This window comes from Triturus cristatus, chromosome 7 (assembly GCF_964204655.1).
Source record: "Triturus cristatus chromosome 7, aTriCri1.1, whole genome shotgun sequence".
Taxonomy (NCBI): domain Eukaryota; kingdom Metazoa; phylum Chordata; class Amphibia; order Caudata; family Salamandridae; genus Triturus; species Triturus cristatus.
The window spans coordinates 708,985,066-709,008,113 of record NC_140590.1 but is presented as its reverse complement, the minus strand read 5'-3'; the positions used below and the strand labels follow the sequence as shown (position 1 = coordinate 709,008,113).

The 23,048-nt window shown below is 47.7% G+C and overlaps 1 protein-coding gene across 3 annotated transcripts in view; it reads right to left on the bottom strand.

Annotated features, from left to right (window-relative positions):
• The window catches only part of FAAP100 (FA core complex associated protein 100), a 306,421-nt gene that overhangs the window by 210,542 nt on the left and 72,831 nt on the right, over positions 1-23,048 (bottom strand). For all 3 annotated transcript variants that reach the window (XR_014966584.1, XM_085617377.1, XM_085617378.1), the window contains exon 3: positions 14,213-14,331. Coding sequence is in view for 2 of the 3 variants with exons in the window: in XM_085617377.1 (XP_085473503.1) it covers positions 14,213-14,331 (119 nt within the window). In the remaining variant the exon portion in view is untranslated. The remainder of the gene's footprint in view (positions 1-14,212; positions 14,332-23,048) is intronic.

Below are 23,048 nucleotides of genomic sequence, written 5' to 3'. Positions count from 1 at the left end.
CTACAGATTCTATTAACAGCACCGACGCGCCAGAACTTGGTGACGCGCCTCTACAACGAGGCCCAAGAAGAACAGGCAGGGAGGTCAAATGGTGCGGTGGCTAGATGGGAAGCAGCGATAGGTGAAACGATAGATGAGCAAGATTGGCAGTATAGTTGCACGCAACTCACACTACTCACGTCAAACTGCAATTTGCGCATAATCCACTTTAAATTTCTCCATCAGTTATATTACACGCCGACTAAATTACATGGTTTTGGACTTAGGGAGACGGATTGATGTCAGAGATGTAATGTTGAGGGTGAGGATTTCTTACACATGTCCTGGTCATGCCAACAGTTGCAGGCATACTGGCGAGAAGTCACCACCATACTCACTGAAATGCTAGCGGAGCAGATTCCCAACACACCCCTAGTGTGTTTATTGGGAGTCAGGAAGCTTAAATACGCAAGCCGTAGGAAGTTCTTGGCAGTTGCACTATTACTTGCTAAGAGAAGAATAGCTATGCGGTGGGGGAGTAAGAGGCCACCAAGGCTTAAGGACTGGATCACAGACATGATATATTGTAAATCAACAGTGATTTTTGGGAACCACTTGTCCAAAACCTGCAGAAGACCGCGGTGTTGCAGGGATTCTGCTGATACACAGAACTATGCGACGAACCCCAGGACCTCAGTGAATTGTGGTGTACCAGAAACTCACCTCAGAACCCAGAACCCAATATCCGGCTAGCATAAGTGTCCCATTCGTTATCCGAGATTTAGCTCGGCGGTCCCAATGTGTAGACAACCCAGAACAAGCGACTCAGTACATACTCAGGAATGGTGGGAATCGGAAATACCTGTTCGTATATTATTCTCACATCAGTCCACAACAATAATCAACAGAGACACGTTGTAAATAAAAAGGGGTTTATTTTTATAGACCACGTGTCCTAAGATGCAGTACTTTGGCTAATACAAGCAGACAAATGATTAATATCAAAACCAGCAACATAGTTACAATACCATAGAATATAAAAGGGGTGATCATATTAGAATGACAGTGGATACTACCACCTTCCCTTTACTAAGAAGCTAATATTATTATTATGCTAATAGAAGGTCTCTTAGGCTTGAATAGGGGACCCCTTACCTCAAAGATCAGCTTAGTGAAATCACATCACAGGAGCATCAGGAGTCTTCTCGCAGGAAGGCTCGTCTTCGGTCTGAACAATAAACATGATGTCTGTGATATTAAAAGCACTAATTTTCAGGCATTTGCAGCTGCGCGTGTGTTATGGCTAAATAGTGGGCCGATCAACCTAGAGTGAAAAACATGCATTGTGTAATAACCCAGACTGTTTGTCACACCATGTACAGACCAAGGTCGCTGCGCAGAGCTTGGGATAGTAACAACAGATCGCGCTTGTGTGAAGCAAGTCTCGAGTCAGCAGTTTGTTTTAAGAAATAACATGTAAACGCAGTGCCGTGTGCAAAAGCAAAAAGATGGCTTTCTAACATCTAACGTGGTTATGCTAACTTAACAATGCCTGTACGTATTCAGAGAGAACTCACTACACGCCCCCTTGATCGAAGCACTATTTAGTAGGCAAGAAAAGAGAGAACGCAGAGTTCAGTTTCGTCAGAGCAGAACAAGGCGTAACCAATCCAAAGATGCAGAATGAGTTAAAGTCTGAAACGAAAAAAATTGAAAAGCAAAAGGGGAAACTGTGGTGTCCGGAAAAAAATATAATCAAATAAAAAAAACTCAAAACAACCATCAGGGAGAAAGCAAAAAAAGTGTAAATGCCGCGGCAGGGTGCTGTTCAGGAGCGACAGGCGCCAAGGACGATAGTTCAGTCAATCCATGAATGTATAGGCAGCATATGTGGCAACCGCTTCCAACAAAAAATCATTTGCAGGGCCAGCGAAAGTCTCAGCCATCCAATCCATCAACGAAAAGGAGCACACGTGTTCTTCAATCAGCGGAGCTTCCAGCACGATCAGAGGGCACCCGGAATGTTCCTCCAAATAGCTCATAGCCAAGAAGTTGTAGGCAGCTGTAGAGATGTCCCAATTACCCAGGATCCCATGTGCTGCTCCACAAGCCATTATCCGGACACCAGAACAGGTCAACTCGTGAGACACTAAGGGCCTCATTAGTCGATCGAAATCCGGCACCGGAGACACCAGGCTGGTCAAGCACAAATCCAAAGGCCATTCAAAGGGACAATCCAGGCAGTGAAGCACAGGCTGCACGCAGGTGAAGTAGCAATACCGGAAGGATAATCCATATGCCAGGCTTAATGTCGCCAATGGCAGAGTTCCATAAAAGTCAAGCATCCTATCCCGAAGAAGATGCAGGCGGGACAGGTGCACGTGTGGCACAGAAGGAGCAGCCATTCCGTAGTATGAAAAGGAAAAGCAGCACACCCGCCACTAGTGCCAGAAGCAGCGGAACACCTCCAAAGATGCTCGAGAAAAGTGAATGAAAAAAGCCCGGAACCACACCAAAAATAGTTTGGAAAGAGGTCACGAGACCCGAGCCCACAAGTTTAAAATAATGAGCCAGGCCGGTCGTGGACGAGGCATTGAAAATAGTTTGGATCAAAGAGCCGAAATGCAGGGGGAGGTCAGTATTCAGAAGCGCCTGTACCTCAGTGCGCGTATTAGCAGCGTGAAGGTCGAATGTTTCACGTGATGAAGTCAAAGACACCTCTTTTTGGGACAATAGGGCTCTTATTCTGCTCAACTTGTTGAACTCTGCTTTCAAGGTTGGAATCGAAGGCCAGATGGAAGCATCCAGCCGCCCATGCGGGGGTGGAAAGAGAACATTATTGCAGCAGACCACTTTCTGCGAGACAGTTACAATATACGGGATTCCTACTAACATCCCACAGCAAGCTTCACTATTCAAAATCAAATAACTACCGTTAGCAAGCAGTGTGAAAGAAGGCGTAATCACAGGCACTGGGACACCCCGTAAGATGCATGCTAAGTTCGGTGCTTGTACATTGCATGCGCCGTGTAATTGAATGTGCCTACATACCAAGGAATGGTCAGGTGACGTGGTACATTCCTCGCCCTTCAAATAAACCTCAGTCCCGTCCCTAGTACATCTATACGTAAAGGGGAGGGACCAAACCTCATGTATGAAAGCGGTGCCCAGCGGTTCATATCTACCCAAAGCATAATGTTTCATACAAGACGTAAACTTAAAAAGTGCAAACGGGAGAGTTATCAATCCGTGGATTAACCACGTAGCCGAATTGATCTCCGCTACAGAAAAAGGCAATGGTTCTAATTTTTCAATATGTAACAATGAAAATGTAGCATCCTTCATGGACATAAATCGCTGCTTGTCAGTAAGGTTAAAGGGAAGGAATAACGATGTAGTGTTAAGATAGTCCCAAGGGACTCTCCCTGCCTTTTAAGTCTGCAATGTCCAGGCAAACTGCATAACAGAACGCAACTGGTTTTGACCATGATATAACACAGACATATCATCATGCACAATATCAACAACTGATGAAACAATATTATCTAATGTATAAATCCTAGAAGAGAGAGTGCTAATGCTATTATCTATAACGGCCAAAACCTTCTCCATGTTTGCTTGGTCGATAGCTCGCAATCTGGAAGCCGCCTCAATCTGTGACAACTTCCAGACTTCGTTGTAAATAGCATACGCCCACCTCTTGGTTCTGCCACCCACAGGACCCTTAACAAAATCATTCAAATCTATTTTGTCATGTAACTGTGATAAATGAACTTTGACAGACGCCAAAGTGGAATGTTGCAGCCAAGATTGACATAACTTGCCCACAGAGTATGTAGTTACAGTATGTGACGACTCAAACCGAGGGTCTACGCGTTCCTGAGTATACCCCGGTGTCAGCCCCAGAAAACGTCAATGACAGATATCTGAACTGCTTTGCCAAATTAACCAACCCTCACTATTAACTTTCGAAATATTGAAAGATGTATTTGAAACTAAGGATTGCAAAGCAGCAAGGGACAGATCTGTGTGGTTATCCCAATTGGGATAAGCGCCCAGATCTGGCACAGAAGGTGACTTTAATTGTTTAGAAGTAGCCAATCCAAAACAGGTGGTTTGGAAGATGGATGAATTTAAAAATAAAATATGATTTGGTATAAGACAGGCACGATGTAAAGCCTCTGTACCCCGTACCTGCCACGGCTTGGAACCCCAAACCGACTTTAGATCAATAGTAGCCTTCCATACATCATAACCTTTGATTGACAACTCGTCCATAAAGGACTTAGAATAAAGTAGCTTCGTGTGTGTCAGTCTAACCTTTGCGGCAGACTCAGGCAGCACCTTAAAATAAAACGCTGCCGGGTTGGAAACACTGAAACCGGTAAAATATGAATACTTGTTAATTAGTGTTTGTGAACTTCCGAATTCGGGAGTAGGACAGTGTTCCCATTGGGTATAATTTACAAAATTTCTAAATGTATTAGCTTTATGCAGGAAATGATTGCCATAATGTTGAAAACAATACTGTTCCGCATAATTAGCCGCATTTTCGTATAAATCTTCAGCATCAAAAGCGGCATAATATTTCAAATCAGAAAACAGTGATTCAATGGCGTGTACATCCCAATCATCGGAACGTATGTTCTGCCTAACCACATCACCCATAGAAAAACGAAATACATTAGGTACATTAATGACCTCTGTAGGCCCATGAATTTGGAATTTAACAGCATCCCATGCGATTCCATCCAAGACGGGCCAGGCAGTAATATTCACAAAAGTCTGGTCCCTCTTCATGATGTGGGACGAGGAGTGGGGGGCCAAAGTTCCATTGATAAGTCTAATTGTCGATCTCTCACTCAGATAGTGGCCATCCACAAGACGGAAAAAAACTATCACAAATCCAATGGACATAAATAAAAAAACACTGAAAAGCAACAGCCAAATGTATGTCCAAGGGGCAATCAAAAAATGTCTCTTAAACCAGCTGAAAAAAACTGCAATGTTCGATGGGGGGCTTGAGGGCAATGAGTTAGTGTCAAAGGAGAAACGGGACTGGCCAAGTGCCGTAGATTGTAAAACAGGCGAGGGACCACGTGTAGGATAAGCATACTCAGTTTCTTCGGGCAAACCACCAGCCGATGGTATCAACAAGGGATCAGTAACAGATTGCATCTCGATGGCAACCTCAGGCAAGGTGTTAGAAGCAAGAGTTAACATTGAATTTCGTTGCACCGTCTGGCATGAAACTGCTGGAGTCACACTAAGAAGTATCGGCCACTCGCTGAAGTTTGACATTGTCAATAGAGATGTACCTGTTTTCTTTGCGACCAGGAAGTGGAGGTAAAATGACTGTTCTTGTACCCTGCACTCCAAGCACTGGAACTGGTGCACGATAAGAGGGGCCGAACTCCTTCTTGTTCTCCACCTTCTCACGGACCAGATCACCAACTCGGGGTAGCCAGCCGACTACCGGAACCTGAACTTCAACTTCAGATGTGGAGGGCATGTGTTCCTTCGATAGAGTGTCTCTGGCTTCTTGTAGAGTCTGTAAAACAGCACAGTGATCATCTACGTCAAAGGGTGCGGTCGACGCCGCCATGTCTAGACCATCAAGGTCTGGGACAAACATTCTGATTCCGAAGAGCATCATGTACGGGGTCCGCCCACCCAGAGACCTTCTAGGGAGATTATTAAGTGCACGTTGAACGTTATACAAATGGGCTAGCCAGTTCCGGCCTGTGCCTAAAACACGGGCTGTCAATGATTGCTTTAAGTCACGGTTCATTCGCTCCACCACACTATTACCCTCAGTTCGGTAGGGGGACGAAAATTTGACTAGGACCCCCAAATTTCTCATAGCCTCCTTGTAAGCCTTAGAGGCAAACGCAGGGCCCTGATCAGAATGGAAGGTACCACACGCAAAAGTTCCCACAAAGACACGCAAATCCCTGATGACAGTCCGCGAGTCAGCACTCCTTTGTGGCCATACCCACAGAAAACGTGTGCACGAATCCACTGCAACCAAGATGTACTTGTACGCAGTATCAGAAGAAAAAGGACCGCAGTGATCCAAATAAACACAACCAAATGGTTTATTGGATATGTACAACTGTGTTTGTGATGGGCGCGCAACAGTAGAAGGTTTAATCTGTTGGCAAATGTCACAATCGAGAACATAAGCGCACGCTTGTTTATATAAACCGAACCACCAGTAACGTTGTTGTAGCAGAGATATAGTGGCTGACACTCCGGCGTGGGCTGACGCCAACCCCTCATGAGCAGCCAGAATCAGTGCGGGTCTGCAGTCCACGTTGGGAATAATTCTGTCACCAACGTCGTTAATCCTCACTAATGGGACATTATCAGGACTTGAATGGTAAATGTAACGAGAAGGAAAACCCTTCGGGTAATCGCCTCCCTTTTCTGTAGCAGCAATAGCTGCCAAGATGTCATCATCAATCTTACTCTTTGATCTGGTTACTGCTGCCACTAAGTATGTAGCCACTGCTGTTTTTGCTGCCTCGTCAGCCAAGCCGTTGCCGACAGCATGGACACCAAGTCGTTGGTGACCAAGAGTGTGAATTACATTCACGAGTGGGAGACGTTCTTTAAAGTCCGCCACTCGAACCCAAAGCGTTTTATGCTTAATTGTGCCACCTTTTGTGTCTCGATAATCATTCTGAGACCAGAAGTGTAAATTGTCATTGTAGGACTGGACACAGTAGAAGGAATCACTCACTATAAGAGTAGTGACCCGGGGATCAGCAAACTCCAGTGCAAGCACCAGAGCCCGAAGCTCCGCCAATTGCGCGGTACAATCACCCAATGACTGCGTATGCACTGCATCAGATTGGAATTCACCATTTACGAATGTACCTACGACAATTGCGCAAGCCGCTGAGTAGGCGTGCTTTGATCCAATTGCGGGCTGCGCAGACCCGTCAGTGTATATGACACAATGGTATTCTTCGAGCGGGCGCAAAGACAGAGGAGCCGGATGAACAAATTCATACTGCAAGAACTCTTGAGTCTGTAATGAGGCATCAAAGATGTAGGTGACGTCTGGCGACGTCAGTGTTGTGGCCCATTGTATCCACCGGGGATGCAAAGCTTTAGAATTTGGTACACTTGCCTTTGTCACCGCTTCCAAGGCGGGATAGGGTGTTACAACCAGAATCTGTTTCCCATGTGACAGTGCGCGTTCTTTAAGGATCGCCATCTGTACAGCAGTCAGAACTTTTTCGACCGCGGAAAAACGTAATTCAGCAGAGGTGTACAAGTGGGATTTGTACGCAATGGGGACTGTATCGCCCTCATTAAACGTCAAATACGTGAAACCCACGGCGCCTGGCACTATTCTTATTACCAGGTTGGTGCGGTTATCACGTGTCAGCAAATATTGTGAAGCAAGAAGGTCAGCCTGTAAAGACTGTAAAATTTTAGAATGTTCCAGCTGCCAGCTAGACTTCGAAAATGTGGGTTGTACCAAGGCGTAAAGCGGCTTGATACGCTGGGCATAATCAGGAATGTAGGTACGGCCGAAATTCAGAAAGCCCAGCAGAGATTGTAATTTCTTTAGTGTCGTTGGCGCACTCAAGCATGCGCACTTCTCCAGAAAGTGGGGAGCTAACCCCTTACCTTCATTATTGAGCTCGTAGCCCAAAAACAACACTGTATATTCCGCGATGTGAGACTTCGCAAAATTGAATTTGTAGCCATAGTCAGCAAAACTCACTACAATATTGTCGACTCGAGACAGATGCGGCAACAGCTCGTCATCCGTGAGGTAGATATCGTCAACATAGGAGTATGCCTCGGGGTCTATTCTTTCTAAGAGAGAAACCACGCGAGCGGAAAAGACGCCAGGGCTATTTTTGTAGCCCATGGCTAATCTCGTAAACTGTTTTTGTTTACCGCCCGAAGTAAACGCTGTCCACTGGCTACTCAGTGTGGACAGGTTATGGCTAAAAAAGCCATTGGAAATGTCAAGTGTCGTTTTAAACCGTTTACGCACGAGACTGTCGACTAGAGCCGAGCTATGTGTATTTTGTACCGCGCAGGTCCGGCAATGAGAGTTTAGGTGCCGGTAATCCAAAACTAAACGGTACGAGCCGTCAGGCTTCGTTACAGTGAATAAAGGGTTATTCATAGGGGACACACATGTTTCAATTACACCCTGATATTCCAATTGTTCAAGGATCGCAGCGACGTGGGGTCTAGCTTCACGACGCATGGGATATTGGGGCTGTGGCTGGGGCATAGACCGCAATGGAATCTCATGGCAGGGGGACAACCGGTCCCAACCCACCTGAGTACGATACACCGCTGGCGCAAGTGCCAGCGCCCACTCACCAGCGTACATTTCAGCTTGGTCCTTAGGCACCGTGTGCGCAAAGGACGGGAGGATTTTCTCCTCCCCTCTAGGAGCTTCCAAAATGAAGGCCGGGGGCCAATCTGCCTCCGCTAGGAGGATATCATAGGTGGTGGTCAGATTATCCCAAAAAATCCCTTTTATAGTACGTTGTATGTCACCCTCTATTAATAAGACTATTTCAAAAAGTCTATCAGGGGGAGCCACTCTGGTGTCAGCTGTTTCAACAGTAACCAATACATCAGTTGCTGTCGCCGCCAGAAATGGACGCAGAGCTTGACGGACTATGGTAATTTCCGCCGCGCTGTCTAGTAGCGTCAGCGCCCATGTCCGGTTCTGAAGCTGTGTCCGCACTATCTGAGGCATATTTTGCCGTCAGAGCCGCCACTTTCTTCTTCTGAAACGGGGGTCTTTGTCGAGCAAACTCGTCCTGCTTGCCTTTACCCTCAGTCTGTCGGGGTTGGTCACGCTGTTGTGGAGCACCCCGACCTTTGCCACCGCCTCCGCCACCAGACTGTGTAGCCGATGTTTCCTGTGAAGAACGAGGAGAACGCGGTTCAGAAACCTGAAATCTATCAGGAGACTTAATAGTAGCACGATCTCGCAGATCATAAGTGCGTTCACTACTTGACTGTACGGGAGAGGCAGGCCGAGAGCCCTGTTTCTGCTGCTGCTTGCCCTGTTGTTTAAACGGCCACTTTTGTTTTGGAAAAAAGGGTCGTTCATCCTTACCAGAAGTTCCTGCCTTACCCTGCTGCTTAGAATCGGGATTCTTGATCACAGGCTTAACTCCTAAAGAGCTACGACCCAGATCACGATATGCTTCTGCAATTATTTTAGCAAATTCCTGCGGCTTGTCCTCTTCAGCAACTTTCTTCAGTTCATTACGAACCTGAAAGTGCAACGCATCACCCTTAAGGTTTCCCATTATCATGGTAGCCACCAGGCCAAAATCTCCGAGGAGCCGCATCCCCAATTCTATCGCAGACTCCGCTCCATGGTCCTCTTGAACCTGTTTAATGATGGAGGGCAGCTGTAACATAGACGGAGTGCCGAAGCACTGCGCGTACGTCGCAGCAAAAATCTTACCCCAGGATACACAGTCATCTATATGGGGAACTAAGTCTTTAGGCAAACTAATGGTGAGGATCCTGTGTTTTTCCACAGGAGTTGTATGCGGATAAACCGCCTCTATTTGGTCAAATTTTTCAGCAAGCCAAAAAGGATAATCATCCCTTGTGAGGGGGCGCTTGCCCACAACAGAATTGACCATAACAGGACTAATGACCACCGCGTGACGATCACTAGGTTGTCCCGCACTAACAGGCGCCCCCGCCTGTACAGTGCGCGACACATACTGCACTAACGCCCTATATACCGTTATAAGGGCAGTGTGTAGTACACGCAATTCATCCACCGTCACCGTGAGGTAACGGGGATGAGGCGTAAATCCGGCTAGTACCGGCCAAGTGGCCCCCGCAATTGATAAAGGGCCCATTCTCGGCGGTATAACCACATGGGGGAGGGCGCCATTAAACCAAATCTGATGTTGCCAAGCAGATATTGGTATCTCTTGTGTCCTATAAGGCGCATAGGCGGCAGGCACGGCAGTGGCAGTGTAAGAATGAAATGTATTATCATTACCACTGACTGCCGGAATCGTCACCCAAGAGTAGAACAACTCAAAGGGGTGAGCCGCATCGGCTCCCACCACAAAGATGACGTCCATGCCCGCGTCCGGCACCCCATACTGCGTCAAGTGACGTTTCAGGGCCGCACGGCTATGCGCCGCAATATTAATTGCCATAAGGACAAGCTACACTTCAAGTATTCAGTAGCACAAGGGTTCAATAACCTTTTTAATAATCAAGCTTGAAGGAACCTATATCAATAGAACTAGGTAGGTTTAAAATCCGTCAGACTTGTTATCCGGAAACAAGAATGAGGGTGCTGTGGACTAAATGTAAGCACTACTAAGGCGTTTCAACTCATAGACCAAACGTTAGGTGCGCCATGTTGCAGGGATTCTGCTGATACACAGAACTATGCGAAGAACCCCAGGACCTCAGTGAATTGTGGTGTACCAGAAACTCACCTCAGAACCCAGAACCCAATATCCGGCTAGCATAAGTGTCCCATTCGTTATCCGAGATTTAGCTCGGCGGTCCCAATGTGTAGACAACCCAGAACAAGCGACTCAGTACATACTCAGGAATGGTGGGAATCGGAAATACCTGTTCGTATATTATTCTCACATCAGTCCACAACAATAATCAACAGAGACACGTTGTAAATAAAAAGGGGTTTATTTTTATAGACCACGTGTCCTAAGATGCAGTACTTTGGCTAATACAAGCAGACAAATGATTAATATCAAAACCAGCAACATAGTTACAATACCATAGAATATAAAAGGGGTGATCATATTAGAATGACAGTGGATACTACCACCTTCCCTTTACTAAGAAGCTAATATTATTATTATGCTAATAGAAGGTCTCTTAGGCTTGAATAGGGGACCCCATACCTCAAAGATCAGCTTAGTGAAATCACATCACAGGAGCATCAGGAGTCTTCTCGCAGGAAGGCTCGTCTTCGGTCTGAACAATAAACATGATGTCTGTGATATTAAAAGCACTAATTTTCAGGCATTTGCAGCTGCGCGTGTGTTATGGCTAAATAGTGGGCCGATCAACCTAGAGTGAAAAACATGCATTGTGTAATAACCCAGACTGTTTGTCACACCATGTACAGACCAAGGTCGCTGCGCAGAGCTTGGGATAGTAACAACAGATCGCGCTTGTGTGAAGCAAGTCTCGAGTCAGCAGTTTGTTTTAAGAAATAACATGTAAACGCAGTGCCGTGTGCAAAAGCAAAAAGATGGCTTTCTAACATCTAACGTGGTTATGCTAACTTAACAATGCCTGTACGTATTCAGAGAGAACTCACTACAGCGGAACCAGATGCCATGAATTGGCCTACATGTACACACTAGGAAAGCATGGAAACGGTTGGGAAAAGGGGCAAAGTGCGGGGACATGCATAAGAGCAAAAGTATGCGAACTAGAGAGGGGGGCATTTAGTCTTTTTGTTAATCAATGAAACAGGGTGTCATTGGTCGGAAAATGGAACTGTACAGGGGCAAATGTATAATATTGGATGTCGATTGTACTCTCAAGTGCATAGGGAAAATACTATGATAAATGTATGATGGTTCACAGTCATGTAACTGCTGGTTGGATAAGAAAATAAAATATTTTTTAAAAAATCTGTCATGTTGTAAACAGGAGCATGGGGTTCCCCCTCTATGGGACTCGGAATGATTGGGTTCATTGGGCACCACAAAAGGGTTTGACAAGTGGGACCTGATCGGAATCTCCACTATTGGAGACCTTTGGAAAAATGGTGCGATAATACCGTTCTCCGCCCTGCAGCAGAGCCACAAGCTTGTAGATTCGGAGCTCTTCAGATATCTGCATATCAGACATGCACTACAGTCAAACCTACCCAAAGACACCTCCCTACCTGATGCTTCGCCTTTATAGGACAGACTCTTAGACGGTTACTTGCCAGATGGGGTTATAGCATTGACGTATAAAAAACTGATCAACACCACTCCAGATCCTCTGATGCTCTTGAGGCGCCGCTGGGAGGGAAATAGATTGGAGATAGATGATGAGGAGTGGCACGAGGCCCTGGCCTCCCCGAGGGAGGTTGCAATCTCTACTAGACTGCGCCCGGTCCAGCTACAGATCCTCCATCGGGTCTATGTTTCTGGCCCAACCCTGGTTGAAATGGGAAAGGTAGATGAGGGCAGCTGTAGACGTGGATTTGGGCAGCTCGCCTCATTTATGCACATTCTATGGGAATGCCCCCTTATCCAGTCCTACTGGTCACGAGTGCACAAACATATGAGTCTTATATCGGGGGTAACCATACAGCCAGAGGCCAAAAGGTGTCTTTTCAATATTTGGGAGCCCATTGACCTTAATAGCAGAGACAAACTCTGGGCTACACTGGGACAAATGAAACATTGCGCAGCTGTGGGGAGCGGGGGACCCACCCAGGATGGACTACTGGAAAAATTACATGGACTGGTGTATGTTCAGGGAAAAGACTATCTATATCTCCTGAGGATGTCCCAAGAAATGGTCCTCTATATGGAACAAATGGAAAACCTACCAAGGGAGTATCTGTGCTCCCCCCTTGATCCTGTGTCAGACGACCAACTTACACCATAGTCATTGTTGTTAGCCACATTTACCTGTGTATGTATGCTTATGATTGCTCTAGACTCGAACTATGTTTACATTTTCAATGCTTGTCAAGTCGACTCTGATGGTTAAAAAAATGAATTATTAAAAAGAGAGGCTGAACTAACACTACGTAAAAAGGCATATTACTATCACCTACTCGGGTCAAAATTGACCAAATTAGGCAACGAGCACTGGCAAAGTCAAGCAAAGGCAACCAGCCTTTTGAATTTGTTAGTGCTAGTTTTACTTTGGTCTCAAAAAGTACACATTCTATAGGAGTCCATTGCAAGGAAAGAAATTACTTTTGGGTGCTGATGTACTACTTGTGAAAGAGCAGAATGCGGTCACTCCCAGCCAATGACTGAAGTGGGCTGACCCTTTACCCCATGCTGTATGCTTAGTGGCCAGAAGAAAATGTGAGTGGCACAGCAGTCTACTAGATTAAGATGAAAAGCCCCATATAAGTGTGTAATATTTATACTTTTACTAAAATCTTAAGGTCCTGACTAATGGCAGACCTAGAAAGGAGATTGTGTGTAACAGTTAAAAATTAATGAAACAATAAGCCGCATGCACAGTGACTATACCACCTCTTTGCTGAGTGTGTTACAATTCTGTTACAATACTGGAAATTATTCTCAAAATATCATGTTGTCCTCAACTAAATTGTTTCAAAACTGTACTTTTGAATGCATCCTCATCAGAATAACACCTCTGTGTTCAGAATGAAGTGCAGGAGGGATGGGTGTTACCGATGAAGCAGATGGCTTGAGGGGTCCAGGAACTACCCGCTTCCACATATTGAAGGGTCATTATTTGCTATCTCCATGGAATACATTACCTTTGATTAATGCCCTTACTATATATACAATTGTGGATCACCCTCTTACCAAGCTATGTTCAATTTCTCTATACATGTATACATACAAAATCTGTGTCCTTAAGGCAATGTCTCTCACATTTTACAAGAAAGGCAACATTCCAGAGATAAATCTTTGGAGTTGTACAAACTTTCCCCTCAATTAAAGAGCAATGGTGATAAGACTTCCTGTTTATTTGGGATAGATCTTTAGTAGTCGCTTTGTGGACCTGTGGTCCACTCTCTCAGCCTAAATTGTTGAAAGAAGTTATGGTCGACATGCTTTCGGATCCAGTCTGTAGACGATAAACTTGCTTTGTTGCTTATTCGCATAACATTCACCCTGAGGTCGTTAAGCAAACATAGATTTTCTCATCATGTTTTCTAGACAATACCCCGTTACTGGCTGCCCTAAATATACTAAAACTATTGAAAAGATTTCCATTACAGTGGAAAGCTGCGCTTATGTCCTGAGGTGAAATTAACTAATGATACTTATTGCAATAAACATTTTCATAGCACTGTCAGTGTGTCTACACTAATCACAGTTACCATCACTCTATTTTATTTTTTTATTCAGAAGGATAGAATATAGGGATGATTGTGTCGATATGCAGTTATCTGACCTTAAAGTTACATAAAGATAACATGGTTGGGTGCCGAGCCCACTGAGCTATTTCATGTGACATTAATTCTCACGGCTCTGGTTTAAAACTCTTTTATCACAGTCCTATTTCTCACCTTTCTTGTAACTCCTTGGATACACAGTAGATTCCTTTTCCAGCACACAAAACATATAGGAGTCCTTGCTGCGAGACGAGCTCCATGTTCCAAATCTTACCAGGAAATTGATAGATAGCCTAGTAAGGAAAACAATCATGATTATTCACCAGAGGTGATAACCTGGCATCACAGCTTATGATTGTTAGAGTGGAGTAGTTAGTTAAGTCTACCTACATAGCTTTTAGAAAAATGTGACTATTAGTTTCACTTTAAAACTATGCACATTCATACAAAGTCATACAACCAAAATATGCATACTTCATCTGAACATATATTGTGAAACAAATAGACACATAATGCGTTCTTCAAGACAGAAATAGCAACTCAGTGTGATAAAAGGCTTATGTAAAATTATCTAAATATGCATTTTTACAATGACTTGCTTTACTATTCCTTAACACTCTATGCCTCGTACCTCAGTTTTTTACATTTGAGTTACTTAACTTTTCCACAAAGGATAACGAGGTTGAATTTGCATCCTCTTTTAGGTCTCGTCTAGGCAGCGCCTGCACTGTCTCTTCGAGACATGCTGTATTCGGATATGAACTTGAAGCTCTGTCCATTTCCCGCCTATCTTTTCAATTGGCTCCTGTTACTGTCTTTTCTAAATGGTTGCTTTTGATTTGTGAATAGGCTTAGTAGACCATACTTAGTACGTCCTTTTCTCCTTATGTAACCTCCCATGAGGACTGGCCCTCTTACGTGTGTGGTTACTCGGTATGTTTTATCTACTGTCTGTGAGCACACTTTTCTTAAATGATTTTCTCCTATTGCACGCACAACAGGTTTTCCTGCAATGGTGCCCGCTTTTCAACTCTGTGCTCACTGCCTGCTCCTCATCGCAGTCACGACCCGGGCGTCGCGCTTTAGGTTTCAGCACAGAGCCCGCTTTCATATTAACAATAACACGGGCGCCACGCCTAATATTTTAGCAGGCGCCCGCATTTATGAAGCACCACAGCACGCACGCTCCTAATCAGCAACAATGGCGGAAGGATCTTATTTTTTTTCTTCAGGCCAGCTTGCAAATCTTCCCTCACCCTTACATTAGCAGGGGCTGCGTGCGCGCCCTACATAACCCTAGGGCTTGTCTGCTTTTGAGGGTTCAGCCGAGGCAGCTCTCCATATAGGAACGAAGCCTGTGACCTCCTGTTTGTGTGGGTGTAATCGGTGGCTCTTGGGTGTGGACTGTGTATGCATGGTGATATCACCCGGGCCCCAAAGGAAAGCACTCAGGAAGGATACACGGTTGTGTCCCACTTGCGTTTCTAGCTTTATTCCTATGGAAAGTGGCACTTTTGTAAACTATCCTAATTGTGGGTAAACGTAACGAGCACAAAACGTCAACTTCGCCACTCGAGCATTTCATCCATTCTAATTTTTTTCCCTTTGGTATTCTGACTCTTGTGCAAATCTCAACATAAAATGCCTAATGGCTTACAACACAGAAAAGCCAAGAGTGACAGTGGACTATGGAGGATCAACTCATGCGTGGAGTGAACAGTATAAGAGAAGGTGCAGGCTGAGCTGCGTGCTCCGCCCTGAAGTAGAATGTCAAAATAGAGGCTGATTTACAGCCATGGCCTACACAATGGCACGCGACTGCCTCTTTAGGTCTGGCTTGTTGTTTAGGTCGAGCATTCGAGACCTCTTGTATATACTTTAGTATACTTATATGTGTATGTACTTTGTGGAGATCAGCCCTAGGACTTGTCTGCTTCCGCTTAGGGACTTTTTTTTATGTTCAACTGCCTCTATTTAGCTGTCTTGATAGAAAATGACCAGTAGAGGTCAGTAAAGTACCAGAATTGCTTTCTGCTGAGGGACTTTTTTTTTCTTCTTGCAACTGCCTACATATAACTCTCTTGATAGAAAATGACCAGCAGAGGTCTGTAAAATACTAGAATCACTTTAGCATTCTCTAGATTCCAGTCTTTAGAAATGGTCTTTCACGAGCACCCGTAGACAATAATATCTTTTTCAAATCTTGCATTTTCAGTGATATGACCACCGAGCTTTGGACTATACCATTTCCTGCTGAAAAGCAATATTTCTCTCCATGTGTTCCCATACCTGGCGTGTCACGCAGTTTAGTGCTTACTTTCCCTCAATGTTAAAGAACAGTAGATGTTTCAGCAGCCAGGCTAATGTGCTGCATAGCTAAATACATATAAGATCTCAAATGCGAGACCGATTGCATTGCAAATGCTTGTTTAACCAGCGGCGTATGACACAGTTTATTTTATGTAATTCCGTTTTCACTTTAAATAGGTGAGCGGTGCTTGAAAATATAGCATGGCCTTGCACCTTTGTTTATCAACGGCGCTGCATTTACTTTAAGCGCGCCTTTAATTGTCGCTTTTAGTTCAATTTCTTTCACACAGGCAAAACAATTTATTACCTTTCCCAACGCACATAGCAGTTTGCGCTTCTTCCATTTCCCAATCACCACCCCCGCTGTTCACTGTTGATAGAACTTGCTGTCCTGTCCGACCCTCCCATCTCCCCACCCCTCCTCCATTCTTAAGCATTTCCCTTGCTATCTCCTGAGCGCCACTGGCTTGTCACAGCAGCCAATCTCTAAGACATGTAACCTTTTTTTTTTTTAAACAGATTTTATTCATCAAATGACAAATGTAGAGCAGGGCACTGTAACCCAGCGACCTCTGCACAATCAGTACAAAGCATCATGACTTTGACTTTTAAAGAAAGAAGAAAGGATACAGAAAAAGCAATACATATGAAAAATGCCTTTTAGAACCCCCCCCCCCAACACCCCCCTCCTCCCAGTCGCACTAACAACCTCCTAGACCCACCAGGAACATGACGTTGTCCCACACTACCCGCACCCACCCACCTGTATATGCACTCAATCAGCACTGGCATTGACGGGGTACCATCAATCTGGATTGAGGGGCCCCAACCGCAACGACTGGCTCCAGCAGCAACCCCCGATAATCAGTCCACCGCTTCCAAATTTTAAAATGCTTCTGCGGGCACCCTCTAGCCGTGAAGATAGGGAGCTCTAAGTCCATACATAAGTCCAGGCCCCTTTTCCTGACCAACACCAAGGCCTTCCATGCCTTGGCTATGTCTCTCTTTGCCAACGTGAACCCCAACAACATAAGATGGCGTTTATAAATGTTGCCCCCAATCCGTTTCATGACATGTAGCAATACTAGTTTCCGGGACCGGGGCAGCTCCCAGCACAGCACCTCTGAGAGGCAAGACATCACCCCTCTCCAGGACCGTGCCTGGGAAGGACAATGCCAAACAGTGTACATCAGGGTCCCTTCCTCACATTCACATCTCAGACATACGGGGACACCACCATACCCGCCCTCCATAACCGGACTCTGGTAAAGTAGACCAGATGGAGATATTTAAACTGGATAAGACGTAGGCTTACCCTATGGCCGCCCCCGCGGGGAGGCCAGAGCCTCCGTCCAGTCCTCCTCATCGAGCGAGCCAACATCTCCCTCCCAGTCCTCTCTAAGTGTTTGTAATGTGGGGGAGCTGTGCGTTACTAGGGACTGATAAATCTTAGATATTTTTTGTGGTTCTGAAGATCCCCCATAAATACCTTGGCTTCCACCGGACTGAATTCCGCCAGTGACTCTAGGCCCACCGAACTGGGGGAGAGAGCGTCACAAAACTGGAGGTATTTATGAAATTGGGATTTAGGCATGTGAATTAGGATTAGCCCCCTCATGACATCCCCAAGGGTAGAGATACCAATCCTGTCCCAGCCCCGAAACCCTGATAGAGCTGCTAGTTGTGGCAAGTTCCATAAGGGGGTCTCCCGGGTCAGTGTGTTCCACCACCCCATCCGACGCAAGGCTTGTCACCAAATCGGGAAGACCACCTGGGTCACCGACGGCAGGGCCCTACGTACTGGTGCAGAATACAGAATCATGTAAAGAGAAAGATCCCCCATGAGGCGCCGCTCAACCGCAGAGGCTGGGTCATCCCGACCCCCATACCACCACTCATTTAAGATGAGTAGATGTGAGGCCATGTGGTAGGATAAAATATCAGAGGTCGCCAAGCTGCCGCAATACGTAGAGAGGAAACATGTTCGTAGGGCGTCTCTCACTGCACCTCCTGCCCATAGAAGTTACCTCAAGTCTGAATTAACCTGCCTGAACCATCTAGGGGGGATCGGGTAGGGATGATTCTGCAACTGGTACAGTAAGCGAGGAAGCGCGACCATCTTAAATATGGCTGATCGGCCATAAATAGACAATGGCATACGGGACCATACCTTCAAATCCTCCCAAACGCATTCCCATACCGGAGCTAGATTCCTCTCCCAAGCCACCGCGGAAGAGTCCGATAGGAATATCCCAAGGTACTTCATCCCATCGGTAACCACCCGAACAGACGCAGCCCAGTCGCCCACACTCAATGTATTCCCCAGAAGCCTAACGTAGATTTACTGGGATTCAGATAAAGACCGGATGATTCCCCAAAGATCTGCATAATGCGTAGCAGCCGCGGGCCAGTCTGATCTACTTTTGTAAGAAAGAATAACACATCGTCGGCATAAAATGCAATACGGTCTGACAATCCGTGGGCCCACTCAAAGCCTGTCACCTGCGCATCCATACGTACCCAGGCAGCCAACAGCTCAACCGCCAAAGCAAACAGATAGGGAGACAGAGGGCAGCCCTGCCGGGTGACCCGCCCTAGAGAGAAAATGGAGGAAGTAGAGCCAGACGCAGTAAGATCAGTATAGACAGACAGGTAGGACATAAAACGCAGGCCGAGATTCAATGTACGTAGAAGAGCGAAGAGGTACACCCAGCTAAGAGAATCAAATGCCCGGTCCATATCTGCTAACAGCAGTGCCGCTCGCTCGCGACACCCCGGTATGGCCACAATAGCCTCTTGCGTACGGCGTATATTGTGCCGAGTCGCCCTCTGGGGCATGAACCCGGATGGATCAGGGTGAACAAGAGTGGTGATGTGGGCCCGCAAGCAGTTAGCCAATGCCTTGGCCAATATTTTGGCTTCTACGTTTAGGAGCGAGATGGGACGATATGAAGCATGCCAGTCCGGGGGTCTGACCTGTTTATGGAACACCACCACCTCAGCATGTCTCCAGTCCCGCGGGAGGCAACCCCGCTCACGGAACTCTTCTAACACCCCAAGGTAATGGGGTCCTAGCTGCAAAAAGAATTTCTTAAAGAACTCACAGGGGAACCCATTGGGCACCCGCGCCTTACCCAAATTTAGGTCTCCCAGGGCTGCACCCAATTCCACAGTGAGCGGAAGATCTAGTTCCATGCTCACCTCATCAGACAAAGCCAGAGGCGGGAGGTCATCCAGGAACCGGCCTATCTCGTCTTCATGGAGACATTCTTTGGGTGTGTACAGCTGTGTGAAATATGTAGAAAAGCTTTCAGCGATAGCTAGGGAGACTGTAAGAGGCCCTCCATCCGGGCCCACTATCCCAGGGAGGGTCTGAGAGTGAAATTAACCCTGACAAAGCCTATGAAGCATCTTACTGGATTTATCCCCCCACTGATAGACTCGGCTACGCGTTGCCAACCAGGCAAGACGGGCCTTATCCAGGAGGAGGGCTGCATAGTTCTGTTGCGCCAGTTGCAGCTGCTGCCGTATAAGGTGTCCCCCCCTCGCCTCGACTATGATGCTCGAGTTCCCCAATATTCGTTTCAGCTTGAAGCAGGGCCTCCCTCAGAGTCTTACGGGCTGTCGCACAAAAGGAGATGTCCACTCGCCGCAGGGTGGGCTTCATTGCCTCCCATATAGGTTCAGCCTCCGATACTAACCCCACATTAAGATTCAAGTACTGATCTAGCGCGCCCTCTAGACACTCCCTGTAGTCTGTCTTCTGTAGGTTCCACGTCGAGAGACGCCAGCGAAAGGGCCACCTCGCCCAACCCATTGCAGAGAAAGAGTCACCGGAGAGTGATCGGAAAGACCTCTCAGGAGAATAACCGCCTCTACCACTCGAGCCGTAACCGCCCGAGGATCGAACAGATCATCAAGGCGGGAGAAGGAATTGTGAACTGCAGAGAGATAAGTGTAGCCCTGGGCCTGTCCGTGCAACCAGCGCCAGGGGTCTACCCAGTCGAGCGAAGATATCAATCAGGAAAGTTTCGGAACCTGGCTAGTCACAGCACTCTCCCCAGGCCGCCAGCGATCCAAGGCTATGTCCAAGACATCATTCCAGTCTCCCCTTATCACGTGCCATGAGCCGCTCAACCAGTACCCAGGAAAGAGGAGGGGGGGCTTAAACACATCCCAATACTACCGGTTCCTCCCTGATCGGGCACCGCAGAAACAAGTACGGCCCCTGGGTGTCGACCCACATCTTAATGTGTGTGTATAGGACTCGGAGGTGAATCAAAATTGCCACCCCCCGTGACCCTCGCACAAATCCAGAATGAAACACCTGTGTGTAGCCATAATGCTGAAGGCAGAGGGCCTTCGAGCCCATGAGATGCGTTTCCTGTAACATAAGTATGTCTGCATGGGCCCTCTGAGCGTATTGGAGGATAGCCCCCCGCTTGATTTTATCTAGGGCTCCTCTGACATTCCAGCTTACCACCCTGAGAGTCTCAGAGGTATCCCGGGCCCCGTCAGGTGATCTGGCCATGGAGGACCCTGATGGAATAGTGGTGTGCAGAGAAGAGTGAGCGGTTCAAGCCTAGGGGCCGAGTAGTGTAACAATAAAGTGCGACTTGGTGACAAAAACGTAAACAGAAACCAAAACATCTCAACAAATCCCCCCACTCTATACTTCAACAACACTGAAGCATCTGTCGTGGCGGGTGTCGCCCGCAGACCCCAACAGGGAGTCCCGGCGCACCTCAGCCAATGGATCTCCAAAGTACAGCCCAAAATCGGCAGGCAGCCCCTCCGCTGGAAGCCCAACAGAGAAGCCGGCCTTCACATGAACCCCTCCGATCCACACGACATTGTCTGAGTCATCAGGGACTGCGAACACCCCCCTGATTAGGAGCCTGATGAATTCTGCAGAGAGGCCGAACCGGCCCGGGAGGCTACACTGCAGGAGTGGGAAGGGTAGAGGGATTTGGACAGCCTGCGATCTTTAGGCTTCGGTTGAGATAACAGAGTCCCTCCGAGGCGGGGAATGAGGACGCAGCCGTACCGTTTCATCTGTCCATTGAAACACCTCTTCCGGCGAGTCGAAGAAATGGGTCCGGGAACGGTATAATACCCGCAGCCGAACCGTGTATAGCAGGGCGTATGGAAGCTTGAGATCTCGGAGTCGTGCCTTAGCCGCCAAAAAGGATTGTCTCCGTTGTTGGACCAAATTCGTGTAGTCAGGAAAAATCAATATTCGTGCATTTTCAAAAAGCAAAGGTTCCTTGGCCCTAGCCTGCATAAGGGTAATGTCACGGTCGTGATAAGCTCAACAGCTTTGCGATGAAGGGCCTCGGACGGGCCTCAGGCAGTGGTTTTTGCATAAGGGCCCGGTGAGCGCGCTCTATCACAAAGCAGCGGGACAGGGACTCTGGGGGAAGCCAACCTTGAGTAAGGAACTGCTCCATGTCCTCCCCCTCACATCCTTCAGAAAAACCAACAAAACGGAGATTGTTACACCTGGCCCAACCCTCTGTGTCCTCCACACGTGTCGCCAGGCCCCGCTGGGTCGTCTCGAGGCTGGCCTCCTGTTTCTGCAGAGTGGTAACCTCGTCCTCCACCCCCGATATCCACGTTTTGGTCTCTGTAATGCGGGCCACCGCATTCCGCAGGTCCTGGCGGAGGAGCATGACATCCAAGCCCACCGCCCGATCTTAGCATCGGGGACATCTCGAGACTCCGTAATCGTGGCCATAAGCGCAGCATTGTCTGGTATCTCAGGTCCTGCTGCCTGCCCCACCCCCCACTGGCACCGCCGTGGCCCTAGGGCCCGTGTATATGTCGAGCGTGCTCTGCTTGGCCGAGCCTCCACCAGTCCTGTCTCGTGTCATAATGTCCACTGGGTCCTCCCAATTCCCGACCACTCAGCACCAGACTGTCCAGCTGCAGCTCCCGAGGATCACAGGCTCACTGGCGTAGGAATACGAAGACGCTCGGTGTAGAAGACCTCAGTGCCGCGAACATGAGTCCCACACGACACGACCAGGTCGCTGAACACGGGGACCCAGCAGACCGCAGGGGGCAAGCAGAGAGAGCCCCCAGGGGACGCACAGGATACAACTGGTGGAAGGCAATGGCCGTCTCGCAGGACAGAGGGGCTGTTCAATCTCAATCAGGCCACTCTGCCAACTCCGCAGTAGTCACAGTCACTCAAGGCCAGGCCTGAGGGCCAAGATCAGGCGGGCCCCCCCACTCTCCACGGAGCCTCAATATATCTGCCCGCCCCTCTACAGGGCACTGGGCTGCAGCAAAGGGCTCCAAGCTGCCACAGCAGTCTTCTCAATGTGCCCCCCTCGCGTGACCCGAATTGGCCGCTGGAGCGAGGGCATGGTGATGCCGGGGGAGATCGCAAGCACCAGCGGCCCTCCAGGTGCCTAGCAGCGCAAGGGCGCAGGCCCAGCCCCTGTCACAGGACAGGCAGACGGCCGCCGGACACGGCACTTAGCGCTCTGCTCACTCGGCACCCCCCCCGCGGCCCGACTCCAGCCTCCGATAGCCCCGCCACCATCACCACATACCTAAGGAGGGGGGCGGGGCAGCCTCACGCGAACCCCACGCTATAGATGTCTAGAGACCTCCACCCGACCCCCTCACCGTACAGTCCGTCGCTGCAGTTCAGCCCGGGCTTGCTCAGCCGATCCGTCAATGCTTCTTGAGC